The 24,543-nt window shown below is 37.8% G+C and overlaps 1 protein-coding gene across 2 annotated transcripts in view; it reads left to right on the top strand.

The window, feature by feature from the left end:
• Window positions 1–24,543, top strand: part of STX18 (syntaxin 18) — a 66,818-nt gene that overhangs the window by 19,625 nt on the left and 22,650 nt on the right. For both annotated transcript variants that reach the window (XM_040554481.1, XM_040554482.1), the window contains exon 2: window positions 13,429–13,496. In XM_040554481.1, the coding sequence (XP_040410415.1) occupies window positions 13,429–13,496 (68 nt within the window). The remainder of the gene's footprint in view (window positions 1–13,428; window positions 13,497–24,543) is intronic.

The raw sequence follows: 24,543 nt of genomic DNA, 5'->3' as shown, positions 1-24,543 counted from the left end.
TCTCTTCTACAGACTGAGGGAGAAGGGGGAGACCAGAAGCTCACATCTGCCGCGTTAGCAGCGGATCATGTACACAGTTGCTTAGCCAAGTTTATCCAAGTTTCCTCTGCTGCTGACTAATAACAGAGATTTTGGAAGAGCAGGCTTTGGAGGGGGTGGTGTGCTGCAGGCCCTAAATGCACGCAGTTTTGACATATTGCTGTCATTGCTAGTAAGCATTGCTAGGTAAAGAGAGATTTTATGAAAAGGTCTGTGAGGCGCTGGTAAGAGGAACGTGGAAATGAGTTCAGAGTCCTCGGGCTTTGGGTGCAGCTGGAAGAATTCAGAATTCTTCCTGGGATGGTGCATGTGTGTGAAAGAGGGAGGGGGAAAGAATAGTAAGAGCGTGTAATTTAGTCTTTTGTGCAAGACAGGAGACAGTCCCTTTGCCAGGAAAAATCACATACACTCTGTTGGAAAGAGCGTGAGCTCTTTGGAGTGAGCTCTTGTTAAAATATTGGCAATGTGTCATTTGCATTACCTTTGTTTTCTTGAATATAAAAGTTGAAGCGGCTGTAAGTAACACTTTGGTTTCTGGCTGTGAATTAAAAGCCAGGTGCCAGTTTTGCTCAAATGAGGTTCTGCACAGGGATCTGTGGGCACAAGTATTTGGAGAAAACTAGTAATACTGCAGATTATAGTCTGGTTAAATTGATAGGCATATTCAAGACCCAGTCATTTGGGTAGAGGATGGCATAATTTTACATATTGGTAACAAAAAAAATACTCTATAAAATGAACACTTCTGTAACTGTTGCTCTTTCATGTTTGGTTGTTCACTTCCTCCTTTAGATGACCCTCAGGCAAGGAGCAGTGCCATTCTGGAAACTCATTTCTTTTTCACAGGCAGCGAGAAAAATTCTAAGTCAACATAAAGATTTAAATTATGGGAAACTATAGTTTTAAGCAGCAAGTATCGTAGTGGCTTTCTGGTTTTCAAATCGCCAAGCTAGGCAGTGAGTCAAGCCATATAGATAGAGGGGTCCTGATGACTTCAGAATTGTTCCCGTGCTTATGAATGGTTACTGTATGTTTAGAAACTTCTGGTTTTTAAGCAGCTTAATTTTCTTTCTTTCTCTTCTTCAGTTATATATCTGTTCATTGTATAATAGATAAGAGAAGAACCAGTTTAGAAATTTCGATTATAGAGTTTAGAGTTTAGCTTTCTAGTTGTAAATAAGGCTGAAATTATTTATTTATTTTTTCTACTATGGTCTGATAATTTCCCATTGATATGATTGAGGTAGGCTCATAAGCAGCTAGTATATGGAGAAAATATAACAGCTAGAAGTGCCACATAATTTTTCATAATCCGTATAGGCATAAGAGAAGTACTCAGGTTATTTCTTTTGAAGAAGATTCTTTCTACTGTATATTTTTCACAACTTCTGTTAGATTTATGTGTCAGTTCTGGGTGTTCCTGCAGACAATTATTTCTATCTGTTGCACTGTGAAAAATTTTCTAGGATTTGGACTATGATTTCTTGTCTTGATGTTATATTGTGAAACATACCTGTGAATCTGGCCACTTCTTTTCCTTTTACTTACTTAACTGAGCTATCAATACTTAATTATTTTAACCTTGAGGTTCTTTATTTATCATTATTTTTCAGGGTGCACATGCTGTAATGTTTTTTTCAACCTCATAGGTACTCTTACCCTATAGTAAACACTTTTTTTTTTTTTTTTTTTCCTGAACATAATGTCATTTTTCAGCAATGCTGACATCTAAAAATCCTTCCCGGTTTGTGGTTTTTTCTTCTCTGCTGTTCCCAAAGTTGTATGAAAAAATCACACACACAAAAAAAAGTGCTGTCTTCTCATTAGTCTCACAGTGCCATAAAAGTTTCTCACAATTGCTTTTATCATTAAAAATGTTTCTTACATATAACTTCATCTATATAAATCTACAAGTCTTTAACTTTTTATCTTTCTGAGTTACATGCATCTTGAGTAAAAATACATAGACATTATTTTGAAGGTCTTTTCTAACTTTAATGATTCTATGATTCTTTGTTAAATTCGTTATGTAAATATGATTAAGTTGTAAGTAGCCCATCAAGTAAAATCTTATGACTGCATACAAAGCTGTCTGTTGAATTAAAAACAAACAAACAAAAAAAAAAAAACACAACAAAACAGAAAACCAACTTTCATTTGCAATAGTAGTGTTCTGATTTTTGTTGTTTTACTCTATTTTGTATGAACTTGAGACTAATTTCTATGGTTACAGGGGATCTAAATCTTCAGATTGCTTTTAAAAGTGATTGTTTATTCAGAACGGGGCTGACAGCCTCTCCTTAAGAGAAGCTATTATTTAATTGTATTTTCCTAAGTTTAAATGCTTAAAAAATATTTGTAATGATACCCCAAAGGCATCATAAGCATGCATAAATAATTACACTCTAAAATTACAAAAATTACAGGAAACGGACATTTAAAAAATCTTACCAAGATTCATGGCTGAGAGGGGAGAGAAGGGATGTCTTGCTTCACAACTTAAATTCTTGTCAGGAGTTTTTGCTTTTCAGTGATTTAAGAAATATACTTTTGAACTGTTGGTGTTACACGTGAAATAGCACTGATTTCCCTTTAACTACAGCTAAAGCTTACCAATCCTGAATTCTGAAAGCACTTTCCTGGGAGAAATTTCTACGTGACTACCTACTGTAAACTTCTTTTTCAAGCAGAAATTATTCTCCCCATGCCTCCTATCCCTATTTCTTCATGCACCAAAACAGTTGGCCTGTACTAGATAGATCAAAACCAATACGAAGAGCATTTTGTGGTGAAGGGGTCCAAAGATGGCTTTTTATGCCACGTTATATATGTTAACCTTGGGGGGCTGATGCTCATTTGCTAACTGAACAGAAATATGGCAGAGTGATGTTGTCTAAAGGATGGGACTTTTGTCCGGCATTACAGCTGGGCTTTCACTAACTCGGGTAGAAGACTCTTGACTGGGGATGAAGGAAGGCACCTCAGCCCTTGGTGGTGCTTTCAAGCCAGCTTGAGCTTTGATTAAACCTCTGGCCACTGCTGTGGAGTTGAGAACCTGTTGTAGTTTGCCTTAGTTATCATTTTATAAGACACTACTATGAAGAGGGTGGATGGAGGGAACAGAGTAGTATTAGCAGACTTGATAATTTTCTTCAGGCCTACTCTCTTCTTATCCATGTCTGGTAAAAGTTATTAAAACTATAATCCTTTAACTGATATTTTTCCCCCCCTCACCTTTATTTTGCTAATTGTTTTTGTTTTTATTGGGATGAGTGGAGAGGAGTTGTTTTCCCCTGGGATGAAGGAGAGATTTTTTATTTTTATTTTTTGGTTGGTTTGTCCCGGTCAGAAAATACAACCAAGCAGCCCATGTGAAATGGGGTGGCATGGAAGAGGTCTGATTGCCTGATTGGGAAACTTTTTGTGTAGATTTACCTCTGATGTGAATAGCCACCGTCAGTGTGTCTCTCCTCATCAACCATGTACGGACTTACAGTGACCAGGTGGCCCAGTAAGCTCCCTAAAATTTAGGGCAGATGATCCAGGTCTTGGGGTTTTCTGTTACATGGGCAGGAGGAAAAAATAAAAATAAATGCTTTGTCTTAATTTTTCTGCCAATACCATAAAGCACTTGAATTGAAATCTTAATGTGTTCAGAATTAGCATCTTTCCAGGTTTCTATTTATTTGCTGTTGCGCTTGATCTACATGTCCTTTAGCCGAGGTGCAATGACCTTCTCTTTGCAGACTAGACACTTTCTTGGTCCCATCCTCTTTGTGTTTTAATGGGGAAGAACATGATAATTTGACACAAGTGCTAAAGCAACCGCTGAAATGATCTTACACCAGCATAATAAAAATGAAGGTGCTGAAATGTAATGAAAGAATTTTTGTACTAAGAACAGTATTGTGCCAGGTATGAAAATCCACGAAGAAAGACCTGAACACGGAAACAAAATGGAGCCAGTCCCCCTGCATCGTGTTGGACAGAGTGGTAGGGGTTTGAGACGCGGTAAGCGCTGTGTATGGTGCTGCATCAGTGTATAGGTGTTTTGGTGTCTGCAGAAAATACGCAGAAGTGGAAGCGGGGTCGGCCTGCAAGAAGAGCAGGGGGCTGCAGCAGAGAGGAGCCTGCCCAGCTGATGCCATGCGCGCACCGCTTCTGCACCATGTGGTGGCTTCCACTGAAGTTGATTGAGTTTAGTCCTGAAGTGAAACACATGAATTCTCCATGAATTGTGCTGTAAAAACGTCAATTCTGAATTTCATAATGATGCTGAGATGGAGTAACCTTCCATTACTGGGTGTGCATTAAATGGGACTGGAAATCTTTTTATATCGTAAAACATATTTGAGTCAGGAATACGTAACACTAAATGAGTTTAGCCTGTGAGAACGAGGGATGAGAAAAATCTCTCTGGCAGACACAAGCAAAGTTGAATGCAGTTACTGCTGCGCTGTGAGTGGAGCGTTTTGAACAGCAATGGTAAAGGCCAATTATTGCAAATATGTATTTTGACCAATTTACTCTTATCTCTCAACCAAAACATTCCCCACAATTGTTGTGGAGTTTATATTTTAGTCAATGAGGTTTTGGATGATTGTGTAAAAATATAAATGCTAAAGAAAGTTATGATTAGACTTGGACAATAAACAAGAAAAAGGGAAATAGTAAGTTTTATTAAAGGCAGATGTTGCTTTTTTATTGAAAGTATGTGTTGCCACAAAGAGAGTAGATGAAGACTGGTTAAATAAAAACATTTAGCATGACTTTACATTTTAGAAAGTCTGTTGTTTTCTTTCTCAAGGTCACTTCATGTTCCTGTTGACCCTCTGCAGTTTTCAGAATATTTTGATGCACTTCTGTACCTGTGGGTATCAAACAAGTTTATTCCCACAAGATGTAAGAAAACAGTGACAAAATTAACACAGATGTCTTTATCTAAATTCTGCAAGTGTTGCAGTTTTCTGATTTAGAATTAAAAATTAGTTCCTAAGTTAATTTAGTTTCTAAGATAATTATCTATAAAACTGAGACTTTTCCTGTGTTTATAAATCCCTGGAATAAAACCATTAAAATGCTTTGTTAGAAAACACAATATGCATTATGATAATTTCAGTATTTGTTTTTTTTCAAATCAGTACCTGTAAAATAGTTGGAGTTTGCTCTTGGCACTATACACATTTAAAAAAAAAAAAAAAAAAAAAGCACCACCCCCCAATAAAACCTAACTCCGGTGATAATACTGGGCATTTTCGGTCTTTATTATGGTCAGTGGGGAACTGGAGCTTTCATGCTCTTAGGTCTTAATTGTACTTTACTTCTACTAGAAAAATCTTTAAGAAAAATAGAAAAATAGTTTGTAATTGTGCCAGAAAATCACAAAAACAGTCTCTCCATCGTTTACTTGCCCAAATCTTATATCCCATACAAATGGATTATGTTTTAAAGAAAGCACAGTAAGATGAGATTTGAAGCTTTTAGGCTGATACTGAGTTATTTATACCAAATTTTCCAGGTTGTAAAATTAACAGTGAATAAAAAAAAAATAAAATCAAAATGATTAAGTGCACATCCAAAGTGTAATTAGAGGTTGAGTAGTCAAAATGTGGACTGATGGCTAATGTAAATTTTTTGTAATGATTCCTAAAAACTCTTATCATTCTCCCCTACCAATTTTATATTTGATTACAGAAATACTGGTAATGTTACACATTTGATCTTTTAATTTTTTGTTGTTCTTTTTGTTGTTGTTGTTGTTTGCCATCTTTACCTTTGAAGAGTCAAAACACTTCATTTTCTCGGCTGCAGTTGAATTAATTTAATTTTGAATGTTTTTACCCCGCATACCATACTTTTCTTTCTTTTTTTTTGTTTTTAATACAACGCATATCCATTCTTGGTTCTGTTCATTACTTCGCTATGAATGAAAGACTACTAATAAAACGCAATTAAAATTTTTCCCTGCCCGTTGCTGCTGCTGTAACATATATGCTGATGGAAAGCAGAAACTGAACCAAGTCACAATTTCATGAGATTAGAGGTAGCCAGGCTGACTGTCTCCTCGCTTTCTCCTACCCCATTTGAGTGTAGGGCCACCCCCATGCCATTGTTTAGATATTATTTGCTCTTTTGGGTTTCAGATTACAAGAGCAATTGATCTGCGTGACCTATTTTAGAAACTTTAACGTTTGCTGTGGAAACCTAAACCAAATGTATACCCTCAAGAGACAAATCATCTGAAAACTGGCCAGTTGGCATTTTGAGGCGGTGCAGTGCTCCTCTGCTGTGCATTCCGGTAGGACAGCACCACCTAATGGGTTAGAAATAACTTACCATCAAAATCTTTTCAACCAACAGTTTACACACTGCCAAGGAAATTCAGAGCTGAAGCTGAGTATCTTGGTGTAATCTTTGATACGTCATAACAGGGAATTGCATCACTTCGTCTTCTGAAGGTTCGAGTTCCTGAAGTGCAGAATCCAGTTTTTTTCCTTTTTTTAAAGGAAATGCTGTATATTCCTTGGCAACAATCCTGCAGAAACTGGTGTGAATTCAGTGGGCTTACAGTGCTTAAAATATAACGTGTATGGAAACAGAGTGGAATCTGGTCTTTCACGTGCAATTTTTTGGTAAAAGTTCATACTTCTATCTCATCAAAGGTTTTCTGCAGTGGAAAAAGTCTCCGTAGGAGAAATTTCTGTATCAGAGTCTTTCTAACTAGTCTTTCCCAACTACAATAGTTTAGGTAAGAGCCCAAGCTCTTAATTTTAAATGTTGTTTAATTTAAATTAGTTTTCTATTTATGGTATCTATAATGTTGATTAGGTTTCATTCCTGATTTCAGAAAACATTTGCACTAAGCATAGAAAAGTTCCTTTTTTTTTTTTTTTTTTTTAGTATTTTAGACACTTGAAAACAATTGGGTTTTTGTGTGTGATTAGAAATATAAAGTTTATATTTTTCTGCTGATTGCTGTATCTCCTACTAGAACTAAGTCTGTACTTTTTTGGATTGAACATCATCTAATATCTCACTGAAATTCTTAATTTCTTCTAAAATAGGCAGGTTGACTGTATTTTTAGAACTGGAAACATGATAGGTAGCTAGATTTTTTTTTTTCTCTTTTTTTGCACTTTGCAGAGGGGATTGTAGAATGTAGCCACCTTTTCATGAATCTATAAATGAAATCTATTTAGATAAACATTTGAAGATCAGGCTTTTTGGACATACTGAAAAGTTCAATGTAAAACTCCTGTTGTTGGTAACATTTTTGATTTGTTTGTTTTTACAGTTAACAAGGGAGTTTCATCAGTTGTGCTTATCAGTGCTGCTGAATAAATCAATAGTAAATGCAGTGTCTCTTACAACCTTTGCAGTCTTTCCATTTTGTTTCGGTTTTAAGTATTTTTAAAGCTTTCTTTAGCAAAGCACATCTTTTCAAAAGTCAGAGTGGAAGCACAGTATAAAGTGCAACAGTCGGTTTTATATGGTAGCAAATAGATGAGCATTGTTCCGATAGCAAAGTAAACTTGATAAAAAGCTATGTTTGTTCAGTGAAAATGACTATTCAGCGCAGTCGACTTCTCCCTACAATATGTCACGGGAACCTACCCCAATCATTTTAATCGTAAACAATGCTGCTGCTTCTTGCAGTGGGTTAAGCATATGCAAATTGGAACCTACTGTTTCATGAGCGATCAATTCTTTGTGGCGAGTGGAAAGAAATGTTGTATGTATTGCTAAGATACTGCAAGAAACATAATCGGCGTCTTTGTTCAAAGCATATGCATCTTTTGAAGATGCTGCTTTGCAGGGAATGCTTTGCTGTTTATCTTATTTAAAAATATAAGCTGCTCTAAAATAGTAAGAAAAATCTCTAAACAGAACAACATCGAGCATTTCCTAGTGAAGGCCCCAAGTATAAATAGAGCTGTGCATGCCACCTGTGGTAGCAGATGGCAGCCATTCACAGCTTCTTTTTGTGCTGGACATGCATTATATGCAATAGTTGCTTTTATGGTTTAATAAAAGTCATTTGAAAATCTACAGTGGAGACAAAACACAGATAAATGTGTTAAAGAGGCAGTGTACAATGAAGATGAACTTTGAAATGAAGGTAAAATACACACTGGAACCTAAAGTGACTTTAAAAAGTTACTGGCTTTAATGTGAATTTATAGAGTGCTTTTTACTTACATGATGCTGGCCCTCGTGTTGCCACCCAGTGGATAATGGTTGCTGGTTCACTGCAGAGAGTCACTTGGGTTTCCATTGCCAGAACCCTGCTTGGGGGGCTAAGTGACACCTGGAGTCTCTGACTTCTGTACCTGAGCGTGTGGGTTGTCATTTTAAGCTTCTTAAGTTGTAATTAAGTGCACCGCCTTTCATGGCAGATGCTGCGTCTTTTAGGAAGTTCCCTGCTGGTGCTACCCTGCTTCTCCTCTCCCTTGCGGTGATAAAGACATTTGGGTGTCAAAACAAATGCAAGAGATTGTTTGCATTTAGTCTTAAACATTATTAGCCCCATTTCCAGAAGAATAATTAAAGAAAAATCATTCCAGTCTGTCGCTGTGTGGTACCGACCCTCATGGGACAGCCAGAGTGTGGAGTGCAGGTGGGAACGGGGACAGATGAGGGAGACTCTGGGACTGTAGGAGCAGTCATTTTTGTCAAAAAGAAAGTAACCCTCAGTATTCTGGTGGTGCACAGCAGCTTGAGAACATGCTGTTAATGTAACACTATAACTGATGTTGGCAATATTGGGAGGAAATGTATTTTTTCCCAGGATTCTCATAAAAGTGTCAGTTATCTGGAAATTCAGTGGCGTTCTTCCCCATAAGATAACTTTACTCTTAACGTAGTGCAAGAGTGCTGCGACTGCGAAGAGCATTTCTCTAAGCCCTCCTGTCCCTCCGGGGAAAGAAAGAAACCATTTCTTTGTTTCAAGGCTGAAGGAGAGGTTTATTTCTCTGCTGCAGACTTTCAGAGAGGAGGAAAGCTAATTTCCAAGAACCATGATGGGAGGCCAGTACTCAGATGTGTTTGTGCTTCATCTTCAAATTGCTTTCATCTATCCTTTTGAAGGCTGTGTAGATTGGTGGGGTAATTGTTTTGAAAGCAGGCATGTACGGCAGATAGGAAGTTGCAATTACGATGGATGGGTAAACGGGATGGGAAAAAAAAAAGGCTACACTAAAATACGAGTGGGATTTAAAATTGTTCCATGTCTACTCGAAAGATTAATTTGAGAAGATACCAAAAAGAAAATAAAAAAAAAAATAAAATTAGCCCAGAGGCAATAAGGAGCAGGGGACATGGCAGAAAGAGAGACTGGTTGGCCAAGAAAATTGTTGCAGAAGGGAAGACTTTGTAAGGATAAAGTTCAGGCTTGGAAAGTTCACGATGACTTAACTAATGGCATGAAAAAGCCTGCAAGTTAAAATACGCTAAGTATGTAAATAAATAGTGAATGAGGGAAAAAAAGTGGATTTGTCATGCAGCTGGAGTACAGATTATGAAAAGCTTAGGTGTGGTCTCCAGACTGAATTAAGATGGAAAGAGCCATGGACCAGCAGGGTAAAAGCAAGGTAGGTATTGGGAACCAGCGCATGGGGTTGGAAACTTGTACCAAATCTCCATGTTCATGAAGTCAAGTCACTGTTAGCAGGTAATCCCTGGGCTGAGTTCAGACACAGCAGATGTGAGAAATCACAAGTCTGATGGCAGCTATTTTTGGTGAAAATACATTGAGCTGGTGATGGTACCGTTTGATCAGAGGGCAAAATTTAATGCCTAAAATTAAGTCAGCAGAGGGAAAATGAGTATGGCATCAGCAGGGCTTTTAGTCTGATGCAGAGGTGTTCCAGGCTTCAGAAAAGACTTTAAGTGGAAAAAGATAAATAGAAAGTAAGATAAAATGGAGTATGATTTCATGCCATACTGAAAATAGCATATGCCCAACCAAGTTGATGCTTTAAGAAAATCGTATTTCCTTTATTAAGAAGATCTGGTGTCTGATGGTAAAGGGGCTGATAAAGTGCTAATAGGTCTAGAGGAGATTAGCAGAGAAAATATTACCTGCATAAGATGTGGCTGTAACAGAAGCAGTAGTTCTGTGTTGAAAGAAGTGCTGCACCAAAGAAAGGTTAGTGGTTGAATTACTCTGGGATTGAGTTTTAAAACTAATCATATTTAACACTGTGCTCATTTTGCGTAATAAAAGTAAGATTTTGGTAAAATGCAGTGATGAGGAAATGGTGAGGGGAAGGAGAGGGAGGAGCATGCTCCGTTACAGCAGGTGCTGCGTGCCTGAACTTCGGAGTTGTGGAGAGAAGAGAGAAATCCCACGTGCATTTAGGGACCAAAACAAAGAATAAGCTCTGAGCTAACCAATGCAAATTGGTTATGGAAAATGCAAAAACAACAAAAAAAATGCAAAAAACATTTCCAGGTGAGTAATAAAGTATGAACACCAGCGTGTGCCCTTGTCATTTGCTTTGGAAGAGGATTGATAGAAATTGGAGCAAATGCAAAGAAAACTTACGAATTAAGCAACTTCAGAACTACCTTGTGTGAAGAAACTAAACGATCGGGGTCTTTTGTCTGGGCTGAAGGTGTTGGGGAGATAGGATAATTTACAGTAAACTCATAAGGGAAGAAGAGCTCTTAAGGGAAAGGACCGTTTTGAAACAAGAACGGATGGGTGGAAGTTGGTCATTAGGAAACCTGAAAATTTGGCAGTTCTTATTCATAGTAAAAGCAGTAAGATTCTCGTAAAGGCAGTTGGTTGGAAGAGGCTTTATTGCCCTTAGGATGGAGCTTGATAACTCTGTAAAGAGTGTATGGTGTGCCTCTGATAACCCCAGGATAAATGCCAGTTGATGACCCTGGAGATATCTTCAAGATTTATATTTGTATAATCATGGATATTTCGTGTCTGTAGAAGATAAGCATTGTACCTTGTAAAAAAAAAATAAAAAAAATGGTGTGTGTGTGTGAGATAAAATTCACATTCCCTTTATTTAATGCTAGTGAGACCTTTTTCATAAAAATCGCTTTATTTTGTTGATGTTGTAAAGACAAATTGAATTCACAACTATGCCAGTAGTCCACAATAAGATAAGGCAAAAGAGAAATAGCCTCAGTGCAAGGTCCCAGAAGACGCCGTTAGGATTTGAGGGAAAGCAGAACAAGAAGTCTCACTTCTGATGCAAATCTTGGGAACTAAGAGCTCGATGCAAGTATGGGCATAATGGTGTCATTCTAAATTCATGAAAATAGCCTTACAAATGAAGGAGAGGCAAAGTGGGGTCAGTGCAATTCAAACACACGATGACAATTTTAGCCTAAATAGAATGCTCTTTGTGACTAGATGAATTAATTACTGTAAGACAGTGTTCTTGCTTGTCATTCTGATTCTTTCTGCTTGTTAATCACCCCTAAATTGTGGCTATTGCAATAATATTAAGATTTATTACTTATAAAATTTTGCTAATCTCTTTTCTAGTCTAACGTTTGTTCACGTATTAATGTAAATGTTCTGGAGCTTGTCTCAGACTTCACGTTTCCACTCTTTGTGCCCCATAGCACTTTCTTTCTGCCTATTAGGGATTATTGTTCTACTGAAACACTGTATGACTTTTTAAAATGTTCTGCTTTTATAGTCAAGCTCAATTTACCTATTAAGCAAAGTTCATGATGTACCAAGTCAGAGCTGAGAAAGAGATCAGAATACAAAAAATACATTCTGGTGGTGATGGGGAGGAACAGCTGTAGAATGGTTTGCCTTAATTTTTGTGCCTCGTTGATCTTGAGGAATGATTTCAGTGTTTCTCTTCTTATTGCTTATGACAGTGCTAACACACTTTAGGAAACTTTGGATCTACTGCAGATAATAACTGAACTCCGTTTGCTGTAATTGGGATGAAATTTCTCGTGCTGTTAATCATATGGAAAACTTAAAACATGGAAATTGGGAAAATTCTTATCTGATAGCATGAGTTATAGTAAAAAGGAAACAGCAAATGATAACAGGGAAAAGTATGCACATCTATTTGCACAGGAAAATGCATTTTAGCTACACAAATCACAGAGGTCTAAGTATATTTTTTCTTCTTTTTTCAAAGAGTTGCTGATTTTGTGAAAAATAATTGGGCGAATTAATCTTCTATTTGTGCAAACTATTCTGTGTTCTTTCTCTGTGTTTTTTTGTTTGTTTAATTACAAGGACCATTTGCATGAAAATAGGATTTTAAGACTTGAACGGCTTCTGATGCCTTTTCCCAGATACATGGAGTAAACCACATTTATTTTATTTGTAAACTAAAACAACTATTGCTTTGTAAAATTCCTTGCATGCTTTTTAAAGATAAATTATTAATGAATATTTGAGAATATGCTTTAGAAAGGCTCCCCCTGCGCCTCCCACCTTGAAAATACCTACTGGTAATGTATATAATTTCTTCCTTTCCCTGGCCCCACCATGTCTACTTCAAGACCTGCTAAGGAAGTCAAATTGGTAGTCATCTCATTTCCATGGCTGATTTAAAACTGGTTTTCTGTACTTCCTCCATTCTCTAAGATAAGTAGCATCTTATGCTACACCAAATCTTTTAAATTCAACTGAAGTTTGCAAAAGTTGTTTCAGATCTTAGGAGTGTTTTCATCTTTTCAAATGATCTCTCTAAAGACTTCTATAAAGAAAATCAAATGGATTTACATCAAAAATGCATCCATGGTCAAGTGGAAAACCAGAAACAGAAATCCAGAAAAATCTGTGGGGGGAAAAAAAAAAGAAAGAGAAATCTGTTATGGATAAATTCCCTGGCAAAGCGTGCCATGATAGAGATACTTTGGTTCAGGTACGAACTGATCACTCACTGTATTGCTGCACAAATAGGAAGGTGGGAGCAGCACCTTGCTCTACAAGTTCTCATAACTGAACTTGAGTATTTGCATCACTCTTCATCAGCAAAATGTTAAAAATTTTCTTGTATAATCTAAAATGCAATTTATTTTCTGAGATATATATTGGCTTCTTGGTTGCTGGTTCATATCACTTTGAAAAGTTTAGTAATGTTTAGTGTTATGCTTAATATTTTAGTGTTTAATATTGTAATTTTGTTTACAGTTTGCTAGTATTTAATATTTAGTTTATGCTTTTTGTACACAAGACATACATTTTTACTATTCCTTTCTAAGTTCTGCCTTCGTACAACAGATCTATAGATGATTTTTATGTACTGACTGCTTGAAAAATGTGAAAATTAATTGTTACAAAATTAATTTTACTAATTCATATTTAAGGAATGGAATTACTGAACTTTAAACATATGAAAATATTGATTCATGTAACTGTGGAGTTTAATATGATTTCTGTTCTTTTAGATTTCCAATATTGGGAAGCTGAAAGATTTTCTTCTGCAACACAGAAAGGATTACATTAATGCTTACAGGTATGTGTGTATTTTGTTTAAATAGTTTTGATTTTTTTTTAATTTATTTTCAGATTTATAAAATAAACTGCCAAAAAATCTATAGGCATAATGATTGAAAACAAAACGTAGGTTGCTTATTGTTTGGTATACTGTAAGCTACTTAAGAAGAATGCAGGCACAAGAAGAAACTGGTCCTAAATAAAATGAGGCTTAGAACTTGAATAAGACTTCTGGCTTTTAGGGTAAGATCTGAAACAAAGCAGACTGTCAGTCTGAGCCCAACACCTCTTAAGGACCTGCAGAATAAGTTTCTGCAGTGGTTTCTGAAAGAGCAGAAGACTAGATTCAGTCATCCAGGTTATGCCTTTCACTCTGAGATGTTGAACCTCCTTGTTACCTCCAAGTATATAGTCAGTAGTGTCAGCAGGGCCTGGAGGTGAGTGATGTGAACTCTTCAGATTCTAGAACGTGAATTCAGATGAAGGACGTCATTGAGAACATGGTGTCAGGACAGCAGCAGAGGTTTTGCTTTTCTGTGACAAAAACTTTTTGCTTAAGTTCTGGTAGTTATTGTGTAGATAAAGTTTTAATTCTCAGCTACTAGGAGACATTCAGATTTGCTGGATCTGCTTACTTGCTGATAGCTTTATTAGTATGGTTTGCAGAAGAGTAAAATGGAAGTTTTACAGATTGGTGCTAGTAAGAAAAAAAAATTATCATGTGATCTGCAGATTTCACGTGCTTAATGAATTAGTAAATCAAGTTATCCTGAGATCTAAACATTTCTGCAACTCGTATTTTGGTGAACTGAGTACAAATAATCAAATAATTTGAGAGATGGAAAAGTTGCTTTTTAACTAAACATTTTTCTACATGCAAACTTAGTAGTTATATTATAGGTTGTACAGTACTTTATTCCAGAAATAGGAAATACTTTCTCTTTTGAAGGTTCTTCTGTAAGCTTCACCATTTCCTGTGTTGTATTTCTCCAACGTAATGGCAGAGTTGCATGGATTGAATCAGCCCCGTCTGCATTGTGATTCTGCCATAACCCTGACTACAACTAAACTGTTGCTGCAATTCAGGTAGAGGAAACACAGTGTAAAGGGATCTGTGTGTTGAAGATACTGAGTCCCAAATCGATTTAATGCCTTTCTCCGAAAGCCTCAAAAATGAAGATTTTGGCATGTTTTAGAAATGTAAGGCAATGAGAGCTATTCATAGTCAGTATTGGTGAAAATGAAGTTCCTGCGTGGGTGTTGCACAAATCAGTTCTATGTGGAAGGCATACGGGGAGCTGCTTTTCCAAGCAGCGAGTGAAAGTGATGTACATCTATGTGTTATGTCTAGCTCTCTGCTCTTCAGTTGCTTTTGGAATAGATAATGAACAACACTAGGTGGAGCTACCAGTTGAATACTGAAATAACTTCTTATTGTGTGAAAACTCCATGTGAATGTATAAACTGAGAAACTGCAAATAACTGCAGAGAATAAAAACTGTCAGTAGCAGATGACTTTGGGGTACTATTTGTGTTTTATTAGCAATAGTGTGCATAAAAAGAGGCGATAAAAAGGAGTTAAAATTTGTTCAAGATATTTTGCTGTCTAAAAGTTGATAATGTATCTTTTGTAAACTCTCCTTTAACCAGTTACCTTGGTAATTCACAGTGATTTTTCCCTGCCTTAGGCATTAACTAAGGAGAGAAGAAGAACTGTCATATCCTTTCTTAAACTTTACAATAATCGTGTGAATCTCATCTGATTGCAGTTGATCCTGTCCTTAAAGGTCAAATTTAAAACAAATAGCGCTGTCAGATTCGATACTAGATTGTTCATGTTATTCTGCTTTGTGAATATGAAGAGGGCCATAGCATCCATGCTGGCAGTCTCAGTCTTAAACGCCTCATTCATTCAAGACAGAAGTTTTAATAACAGATTATATGGAAAATTTGTAAAGAATTTAATACAAAAAGGTGAACTGGAATTTATGTAGGAGGCTTAATTCTGTTAATCAAATTTGAATACTCTGTATTTTGTCAATTCCGCTATTTGTTTGTAAACTATAGTAGAATGTGTCAGTGAAAATTGACTTTTGAATTACGTGGTTGAGTTACTCAGCTTTGTGGAACTTCTTCATAATGTGTTACATCCAGAAGCGTGGTGGTTGCTTCTTTGACCTTAATTTACGGAATGAATTCTACAGTAAAGATTTATTTTATTTTATTTTATTATTTTTTGTTATTATTTTTGGCATACATAAAATATCCTGAAGAGGAGAGAACTGTAATTCATTTTTAGAGGAAGATTTTTAACAATGAGAAAGACAACTGGAAGAAAGGTTAATTGAAACTAAGGTCCAGACCCAATTAATCAAACTTTAAGTATTTAAATGAAATACATAAACTGAGTCTGAAAAGCTCAAGACTTACTAATTGCTTGTTCACCTCTTTTCTTCTTGAATTGTCGGTTAGCTGTAACCTGAAAAGCAAACCTTAAACTGATGCAGTGGTCTGAGCTGCACTTTAAGCCATTACACCTTTATCCTCCCCTGTTTATCAGGACTCATTTACTTTCCCTTACAAGTGTTTTTTAGCTCTCTGTAATAGGGAATTTTTCTGTTCTGTCATGTTTCACATTGTATCCTGTCTACCATGATTTTCCTCTGGTCAGAACTTCTGAGAGCTTTAGTGAGTGGTACCAGTGATCTGGTATCATCCTCCACTGGCAGCACAAGTTAGAGTGGAAGGCAGTTTTGGAAACTGGTCTATTGGAAGACTTTGATTTACAGAGGGGTACGTACAGAAGCTCCTCCATCAAACTTCTCTCCAAATGCATGCATTTTTTTCGGCATTTTGCTTAAAAAAAAGTGTTGTACTACTGTTAAAATCTGTGTCAATAAAATAAAAACTTGGGCTTTCTCTACAACACACATCTTAAGGAAAAATACTACTGTTTTATTCGGCATTAGAGACTTGTCTTAGAATAAAAAATAATTGTGTATATATATTTTAAAGTAGCAAACTTATTGATCAGTTTAACTATTTTCCTGCTGGCTTCATTATTCATCTTGCTGTTTATACTTTTTAAACCTGATGAAGCCCTTTGGGCATCATGATCAGTGAGCACATTCGGTGGCAGGGTATCTTATAAGAAAGGTAGCTAAATTATGGGAGACTGCATCACCACCGCTCCTACTAATAGTAGCTGTCACTGAGCTATCACTGCATATTTTTAACTGCAGTCACTCTCGAAGCATCTTTGGAAGGAAGTGAAACTCAGCAATCAAGTAATGCTCTAAGACATCTCAGGACATTTGAAAATTAATCAGTTTCTGTTGAAAAAATACTCTGACAGTACTTAAAAACTGCATTGACAAACAGTATTTGGATATTTGTTAATAGCTGGTTTATCTTAAGGACTTCCTCACCAGCTTTTTTCAAGTAGGTTTATTATCAAATTTACTTGATAATCACAGAAGTAATTTTCGATTGATTAGCCAATATGGTAAACACCAGAAATTTAAATATTAGAAATTTATCCCTGCTAAATTGCAATCTTTAAGGACTTACCTTGCAATGTAACATTCAGCAAATGGCTGTCTTTAGTGAGAGAGCTGAACGGAAAACAAAACTAAACAAAACCCTTTCCTAACTCTGTGAAGTCTGAATACCAAATTCTTCTCAAAGTGATGCTCTTATGAGGCTTTGTTGATTTTAGTGGAATAATTTCTCATTTATATTGACATAACTGAATACTACCTGTTCTTTTTCAGTTCTGTGACGAATTAGATGTAGGGGTAGAATTAGATGTAGGGATAGATGGCTGTTTCCTTTGTCTCCCTTTAGTCATAAATGGTTTCCAACAAAACAAGGTGATCACTCATCCTGCCAAGGAGGAGGCAGAAACTCTTCGTTCCTGAAGATGTTAACAAGATGTGGGTGACTTTATTTTTTTCTTTTTAACCAAACAGTGATCGTGCCTTTCAGATAAGGGCTGTTAATTGCTTTCCCCTTTTTAGTGTATTATTGGCATGTATTCTATGTATTCTTCCTTTCTGTACATTTACTGTAATACATTCCCACATTGCTTTCTTCACTCTGCAGCGTGAGATCCTTCATTCAGTCTTTGGTAAATTGTCTGATGCTTAGTCTGTGAACAACTTGTGCCTTTGCCTTTCTTCACAAGCTCCTTCACATTTTAGACCACCAAGGCAACTTGGTTGTGTTACGTCTGCTTCTAAGAACTAGCTGTAGTACATTAACACTTGGGAATTGGAAGTGATCCTCTGGAGGTCTCCATTTTCTTCAAGAGATCTTTCTAGGTTGAGATAATTCAAAGACCAGTAGTTATTCTTACTGTTTCAATTTAATGAGACATTGGAAAAGAATTAAGATAATTCTGGATTTTAACAGTAGAAGACCTCATACTTGAAAGGGAAATCACCTGTTTGTCTGGGTTAATTTGACTTATAATTTACTCTCTTTTGCAACTGTAGAGATATTTAGAGTCCGTCAGTGATGTGCAGGTTGATTCTGAGTAGCAATGCTTTTTCCATGGGAAAGGTGGGATGGGTGCCTTCTGATGCATCTTCACTACGTGCTTCTGTGGACCTTCCATACAGTTAAGTGTGAACGTTTCATGTGTTGTTTACAGCAGTTAATGTGCTTTGAAAAATTATTAAAGAAGCATTTTTGCCTTAAGTAATATCGGAGCCCAGCAATTATTCCTCTTACTCTAACGTTCATCTACCTAGTAAAGCTGAAAAAAAACAAAAAGGCAATAAATCAATTACATGTTTGACCACTAATAGAAGATAGTTGAATGCACGCCCTGGGTTTTGTGGAGAGTGCTCCCTTGATGTAGCTAATAAAAGAAAATAAGTCACCATTAAAGGATTCTAAAAATAGTCTCTTACATGTATGAATGCCAAACTGCTTTATTGTGCTGACTTAATTATGTTTTTATAAGAAGCAAGCCTTTGTTACATTAAGACAGTAAAATGCTTAGGTAGCCTATAAGGACTTCCAAGAGAAAGTCTAGCATCCTCTTCATGGGGGAACGTATAGTATTTTCTTGTTATCTAGGGAATTATTTTCAAATGATTTATTTTCTTTTCTGATTTTACTAAGTTCATATGTCATGTTTTAGAAATAGCAATTCTTCGTAACAGCATTCTGGATTTTCTTAGCAATATTTTACAGAACTGGAGATACTAATTGAGGTGTGTCTATACTGCCTGCTCTAGTAGCTGAAGTTTCCCCACAGACTTTAAGAAAAATGTTTTAAGTATGTTGTTGTGAGATGTTTTGTCATTGGAGTAGACAGGTTTCTACCTTGGATTTATGTTGAACAGCTTTTTGATGGTAATGGGAAGTAAATTAAAATGCATAATAAATATTGTTTGAATTTAGTAGTTAAATAAAATAATAATAATAATTTAAAATGTACTGGGTGCCCAAAGGGAAGATGTTTTTAGAAATGTTTGATGTACTTACAACTAAGGTTATGCATACATATACATATGCACACATATACATATGCACATATACATACACACTTATCTGGTAGGGTATGTATATATCTGTAAGACAATACTGCAGGTGGTAAGGAAGGTTCATTTCCATTAAACATAGTCCACATCTGTATTTTAGAACTGGTTGATTTCAGCTTCTCACTTCTTTATTTTGTAATGCATTGTTGCAGGAAAAGCTTTTCAAGCAGAAACTTTTTTTCTGCTTGGTTTGGTGTCTTCGTTGAATGAGTAAGCAGAAAATATTTTAGGCACCATCAGAAAGAGTTACTGATTCCAAAAGCTGGTGTAATGCCTCCATAGGCTGTTCTCTATGCTTTTCCAGAAAAACAAGATCATAGTAAAGATAGATTGGATGAAGCATAGCATTCAGAAAGAGAATGGCGAGGTCATTCCTAACATTCTGCCTTCCTTACTTTTAAGCATATCCTGCAGTGGACCTTCTGTATCCTCCCTCCGCTTTGTTTCTGTTTCCTTATCTGTGCTACTAGATTTTTTATTTTTTTCCCCACTAACGTACACTGGTTTCTCCTTAGTCTTTTCTGGTCAATGTCTACGTTTGGGTTTCCACACATGTTCTCCTTGTTGTGCTTTTTCCTCTCCTTTGGACACTGTCCCAGCTGGTGTTGCAGTGAGGTGCAGAAATGAAACAACACTCCAAAAGCTCAGGACAGCAGATCACCTTTTATTTGCAATGGGTTGTACTACACTTATGCACCCCATAGTATAGATTACTTTTTATGCAATAACATGTTGTTACGTTCAGTTTATGATCCAGCATGATCCCCGTGGCCTTCTGAAGTACTGTTTCCTAATCACTTATTCCCCATGCTCTGTGTGTTCAGGTAATTGTTCCTGCTGCAACAAAGAGCCTCTGACCATCCCTTATTCAAATTCCTCATGTCATTTTTCCACGTTGACAATATTGTTTTGAACTGAAGTCTTGTTCAGTTAAAACAGTTTTAATTTGCTTACTTCTTTGCCTCTGCAAATTTAGTAAATGTGTACTCCATTTCACTGAGTTGTTATGTAAGTATTTAACAGTGTCAGAAGCAGGACAGCCCCTGTGGAACACAACTCAGTACGTCCTCCTGGTTTGGTGTATAACTACTCTACGTTCAGCTTTCCAAACAATTTCACATCAATACAGTATTTGCTCTTTGTAACTTATTTATTTGCTGGTAGCTTATGAGGATGTCATGTGGGAAGGTAACAAAGGCCTGACTAGAGAGAAGATATATGGCAGTGGTTGGTCTTCATCCATCCGTGAGACCTGTTGCTACATTCCCAATGTAAATTACACGGCATGTGACTTACTCGTGATACATCACGGCTATTAGTTATCTTTTTGTTCTTTTCTAAGCAGTTAAAAATTGATCATTTGTTCATTTATTTTCCTAGGCTGAGCGGTCTATAAATCCTTTATTATTTATTTATTTATTTATTTAATACAGATGCTACAGTTTCATCTTTTCATCTACCTAGAACTCATCTATCCTCCACTAATTCCTGGCAGCAAAGATACATCCTTTAATTTGATGCATTTCCTATTTTATTCCAGAGTCTGGCCTCCTGCTTCTGCAAACTATATAGATGTGTATTCACCCTGGGATTTTTATGAAGCCAGTTAGTTCCCTTCAAGAGCACACCATTGGCATACAGATAGGAGGAATATATACTTTTTGAATTCTGCTTGCATCATTAGTTCAGAAGCACTGCACCTTCAGAAGCACTCATGCCATGACCTGTTATGGCACTGTACACACTCAGTATCCTGTTATTAATATACCACCTGATACTTGCTATTACTAATGAAAATAACAACAAATAACTTTGAATTTTTTTCTGAATGTTGCAGGTACTAAATTGAGCCCAGATGATTTAGAAACAGTAAGCTAAAGGTAGTAGTAACTGCAGTTCACAATTGACCTCAGAGATGAAAGCTAATGCAGAAAAAGCCATTTCTTCATAGTCTGCATATAGTTTTATTTCTTTACTGAGTAGCAAGCCAACACATTCTGGTCTTTCTGTTATTAATATTTGTGGAGTAATCTCTTGTTATCATTGACAATCCCTTGTCAGTAGAGTCTCATGCCAGACTTGACCCTTTTCTGATTGCATCCCTATGTGCTGTGTTCCTTTACAGTTGCCAGTAGCAATCAGACCTGATTTGCACTTTCTGTATTCTGCTTTATTGTATTTGAACTCAATGAAGAGCTCTTGAAATAGCATAGTTCATCTCTTACTGCATTGCCTGTTCTTCCCTTCAATCAAGGACAGAATTGCAAATTGTCCCAATGTCATTTTCGTAGGAAATGCCTTCAATGCCTTTCAAAGGAAAGGAAAGGAAAATTTCAAAGGAAATGCCTTCAATGCCTTCTTCAATGCCCTCAATGCCTTCTTTGCCTCAGTCTTTAGCGACAAGACCAGTTGTTCTCTGGATACCCGGTACCCTGAGCTGGTGGAAGGGGATGGGGAACAGGATGTGGCCCTCACTATCCACGAGGAAATGGTTGGCGACCTGCTACAGCACTTGGATGTACTCAAGTCGATGGGGCTGGATGGGATCCAGCCGAGGGTACTGAGTGAACTGGCGGAGGAGCTGGCCAAGCCGCTTTCCATCATTTATTGGCAGTCCTGGCTATCAGGAGAGGTCCCAGTCGACTGGCGGCTAGCAAATGTGATGCCCATCTACAAGAAGGGCCGGAGGGTAGACCCGGGGAACTATAGGCCTGTTAGTTTGACATCAGTGCCAGGGAAGCTCATGGAGCAGATTATCTTGAGTGTCATCACGCGGCACTTGAAGGGCAACCAGGCGATCAGGCCCAGTCAGCATGGGTTTATGAAAGTTAGGTCCTGCTTGACGAACCTGATCTCCTTCTATGACCAAGTGACGCGCCTGGTGGATGAGGGGAAGGCTGTGGATGTGATCTACCTTGACTTCAGTAAGGCTTTTGACACCGTTTTCCACAAAGTTCTCCTCAAGAAACTGGCTGCTCGTGGCTTGGACTGGCGTACGCTTCATTGGGTTAAAAACTGGCTGGATGGCCAGGCCCAAAGAGTTGTGGTGAATGGAGCCAAATCCAGTTGGAGGCCAGTTACTAGTGGAGTCCCCCAGGGCTCAGTGCTGGGGCCAGTCCTCTTTAATATCTTTATTGATGATCTGGATGAGGGGATCGAGTGCACCCTCAGTAAGTTTGCAGATGACACCAAGCTAGGTGCGTGTCGATCTGCTCGAGGGAAGGAGGGCTCTGCAGGAGGATCTGGATAGGCTGGACCGATGGGCATGGGCTGAGGCCAACTGTATGAAGTTCAACAAGGCCAAGTGCCGGGTCCTGCACCTGGGGCGCAACAACCCCAAGCAGTGCTACAGGCTGGGAGATGAGTGGTTGGAAAGCTGCCTGGCCGAGAAGGACCTGGGAATACTGGTTGATAGGCAGCTGAATATGAGCCAGCAGTGTGCTCAGGTGGCCAAGAAGGCCAACAGCATCCTGGCTTGTATAAGAAGCAGTGTGGCCAGCAGGTCTAGGGAAGTGATTGTCCCCATGTACTCGGCTCTGGTGAGGCCGCACCTCGAGTATTGTGTTCAGTTTTGGGCCCCTCGCTACAAGAAGGACATGGAGGTGCTCGAGAGAGTCCAGAGAAGGGCAACGAAGCTGGTGTGGGGTCTGGAGAACAAGTCTTACAAGGAGCGGCTGAGGGAGCTGGGGTTGTTTAGCTTGGAGAAGAGGAGGCTCAGGGGAGACCTCATTGCTCTCTATAGGTACCTTAAAGGAGGCTGTAGAGAGGTGGGGGTTGGTCTATTCTCCCACGTGCCTGGTGACAGGACGAGGGGGAATGGGCTAAAGTTGCGCCAGGGGAGGTTTAGGTTGGATATTAGGAAGAACTTCTTTACTGAAAGGGTTATTAGGCATTGGAATGGGCTGCCCAGGGAAGTGGTTGAGTCACCATCCCTGGAGGTCTTTAAGAGACATTTAGATGTAGTCCTTAGTGATATGGTTTAGTGGAGGTCTTGTTAGTGTTGGGACAGAGGTTGGACTAGATGATCTTGGAGGTCTCTTCCAACCTAGACAATTCCGTGATTCTGTGATATAATTACAGCTCCCACATACAGATCGTGTTTGACTACCTGGAATCTTTTCTGTTCAGTCTTAGGTTTCCTTTTTCTATGAAATTAAATCTTCTAATTTTTTTTTAGACTATTGAAGTCTACCTACTTGATGGCCACTGTCTCTATCTCACTCTTAACCCCTCTTCTTAAGTTGCTTTCCAACCCAAATTTCCTGTGAAACTTTCTGCAGTTGATGAGGATAAAAATCTACAAGAATTGTGCACCCTTCTCCCCTTCTTTGTCCGCATACGTTAGCCAGTGTGTGCCTCATGCTTTGGCACGTTTTTGAGATTCCTTCTGAAAAAAATGGTTCATTTGACCTTTCCTGATTTCGTGATGTAGCAGCCCAGTGATACTGCCACTGGTAGTACTTCGAAGCAAGTCTTTGCACCTCTGACATGTAGGTGGCTTGGGATTTTTTTGTTTGTTTTGGGGAGAGGAGGTGTCCCTTTGGCCTGTTCCTTTTAAACAAATGGTTCTTTCTCCAGTAAGGTTAGAAGATGGTGATTAGATGGATTTTCTGCATGTGCAGACTTCCTGAGGAGTGCAGTGGGGCTCAGGTACGCTGTTAGTACCAGTGGATGCTGTATGTGTTTTGGCATAATGCCATGCAATTGGTGACTCTATTCTTGCCTTCCCAAGGAGGCTGGAGTTTCAGGTGTCCTTGGCTCTGGGTGGCTTGACTAGATCTTCTTCAGAAGTGCTGATGCCAGACACTAAGCTATAAACAGGAGGAAAAAAAAAAAAAGGAAAGTATTCTATTTATTCTTTATCTAGATTGTCGCATTTTGCTGCCTTTGAAGCTGTGAAACTGCTGTAGGAATTTGACCTACTCTGTTTTTGTATTGGCAGCTATGAAAGGTAACAGAACAACTTGTCAAAGGTGTCAGTAACGTAGTGATGCACTGAGGATAACTAATAGTTACCCTACTAGTAAAAACAAAACATGCCTGACGCAGTTTTTTCATATTCATTTATAATGCTGATTTAAATTAAAGTTCTTGTTTGCATTCTGTAATCTTTACCCTGTAAAGTTAAAAAGTGCATGGAAAGCATAGAACTCATTAAATACCACACAGTTGGGCAGGGTACAAGAACCTAGGTGTACCACACTCCATGTACCACACTCCATGCAAGCTGTGCAAAAGGAGTAGAGAAGCAGTCTGTCCTAATATATTTAATGGTGTGAATTGTTTTACATTGCATTGTAACCATCAGTATATGTCATTTTAATCAGGCTGTGGAAATGCTGTCTCTAAAATGAAACAATGTCAGATTTTTCATCGTTCAGAAGCTGTTCTCTAAGAGAGTGCAAATGAGAGGTCCAGTTTAGACTACCACTGATTACAATTTCAATAGGGATTTTGCCATAAGTATATGAAACTCATCTGTCCTGAGCAAAGGAGAGCAAATCAGCTCTTGAA

Source organism: Cygnus olor, chromosome 4 (genome assembly GCF_009769625.2).
Source record: "Cygnus olor isolate bCygOlo1 chromosome 4, bCygOlo1.pri.v2, whole genome shotgun sequence".
NCBI lineage: Eukaryota > Metazoa > Chordata > Aves > Anseriformes > Anatidae > Cygnus > Cygnus olor.
This window is presented reverse-complemented; position numbering and strand designations above follow the sequence as displayed.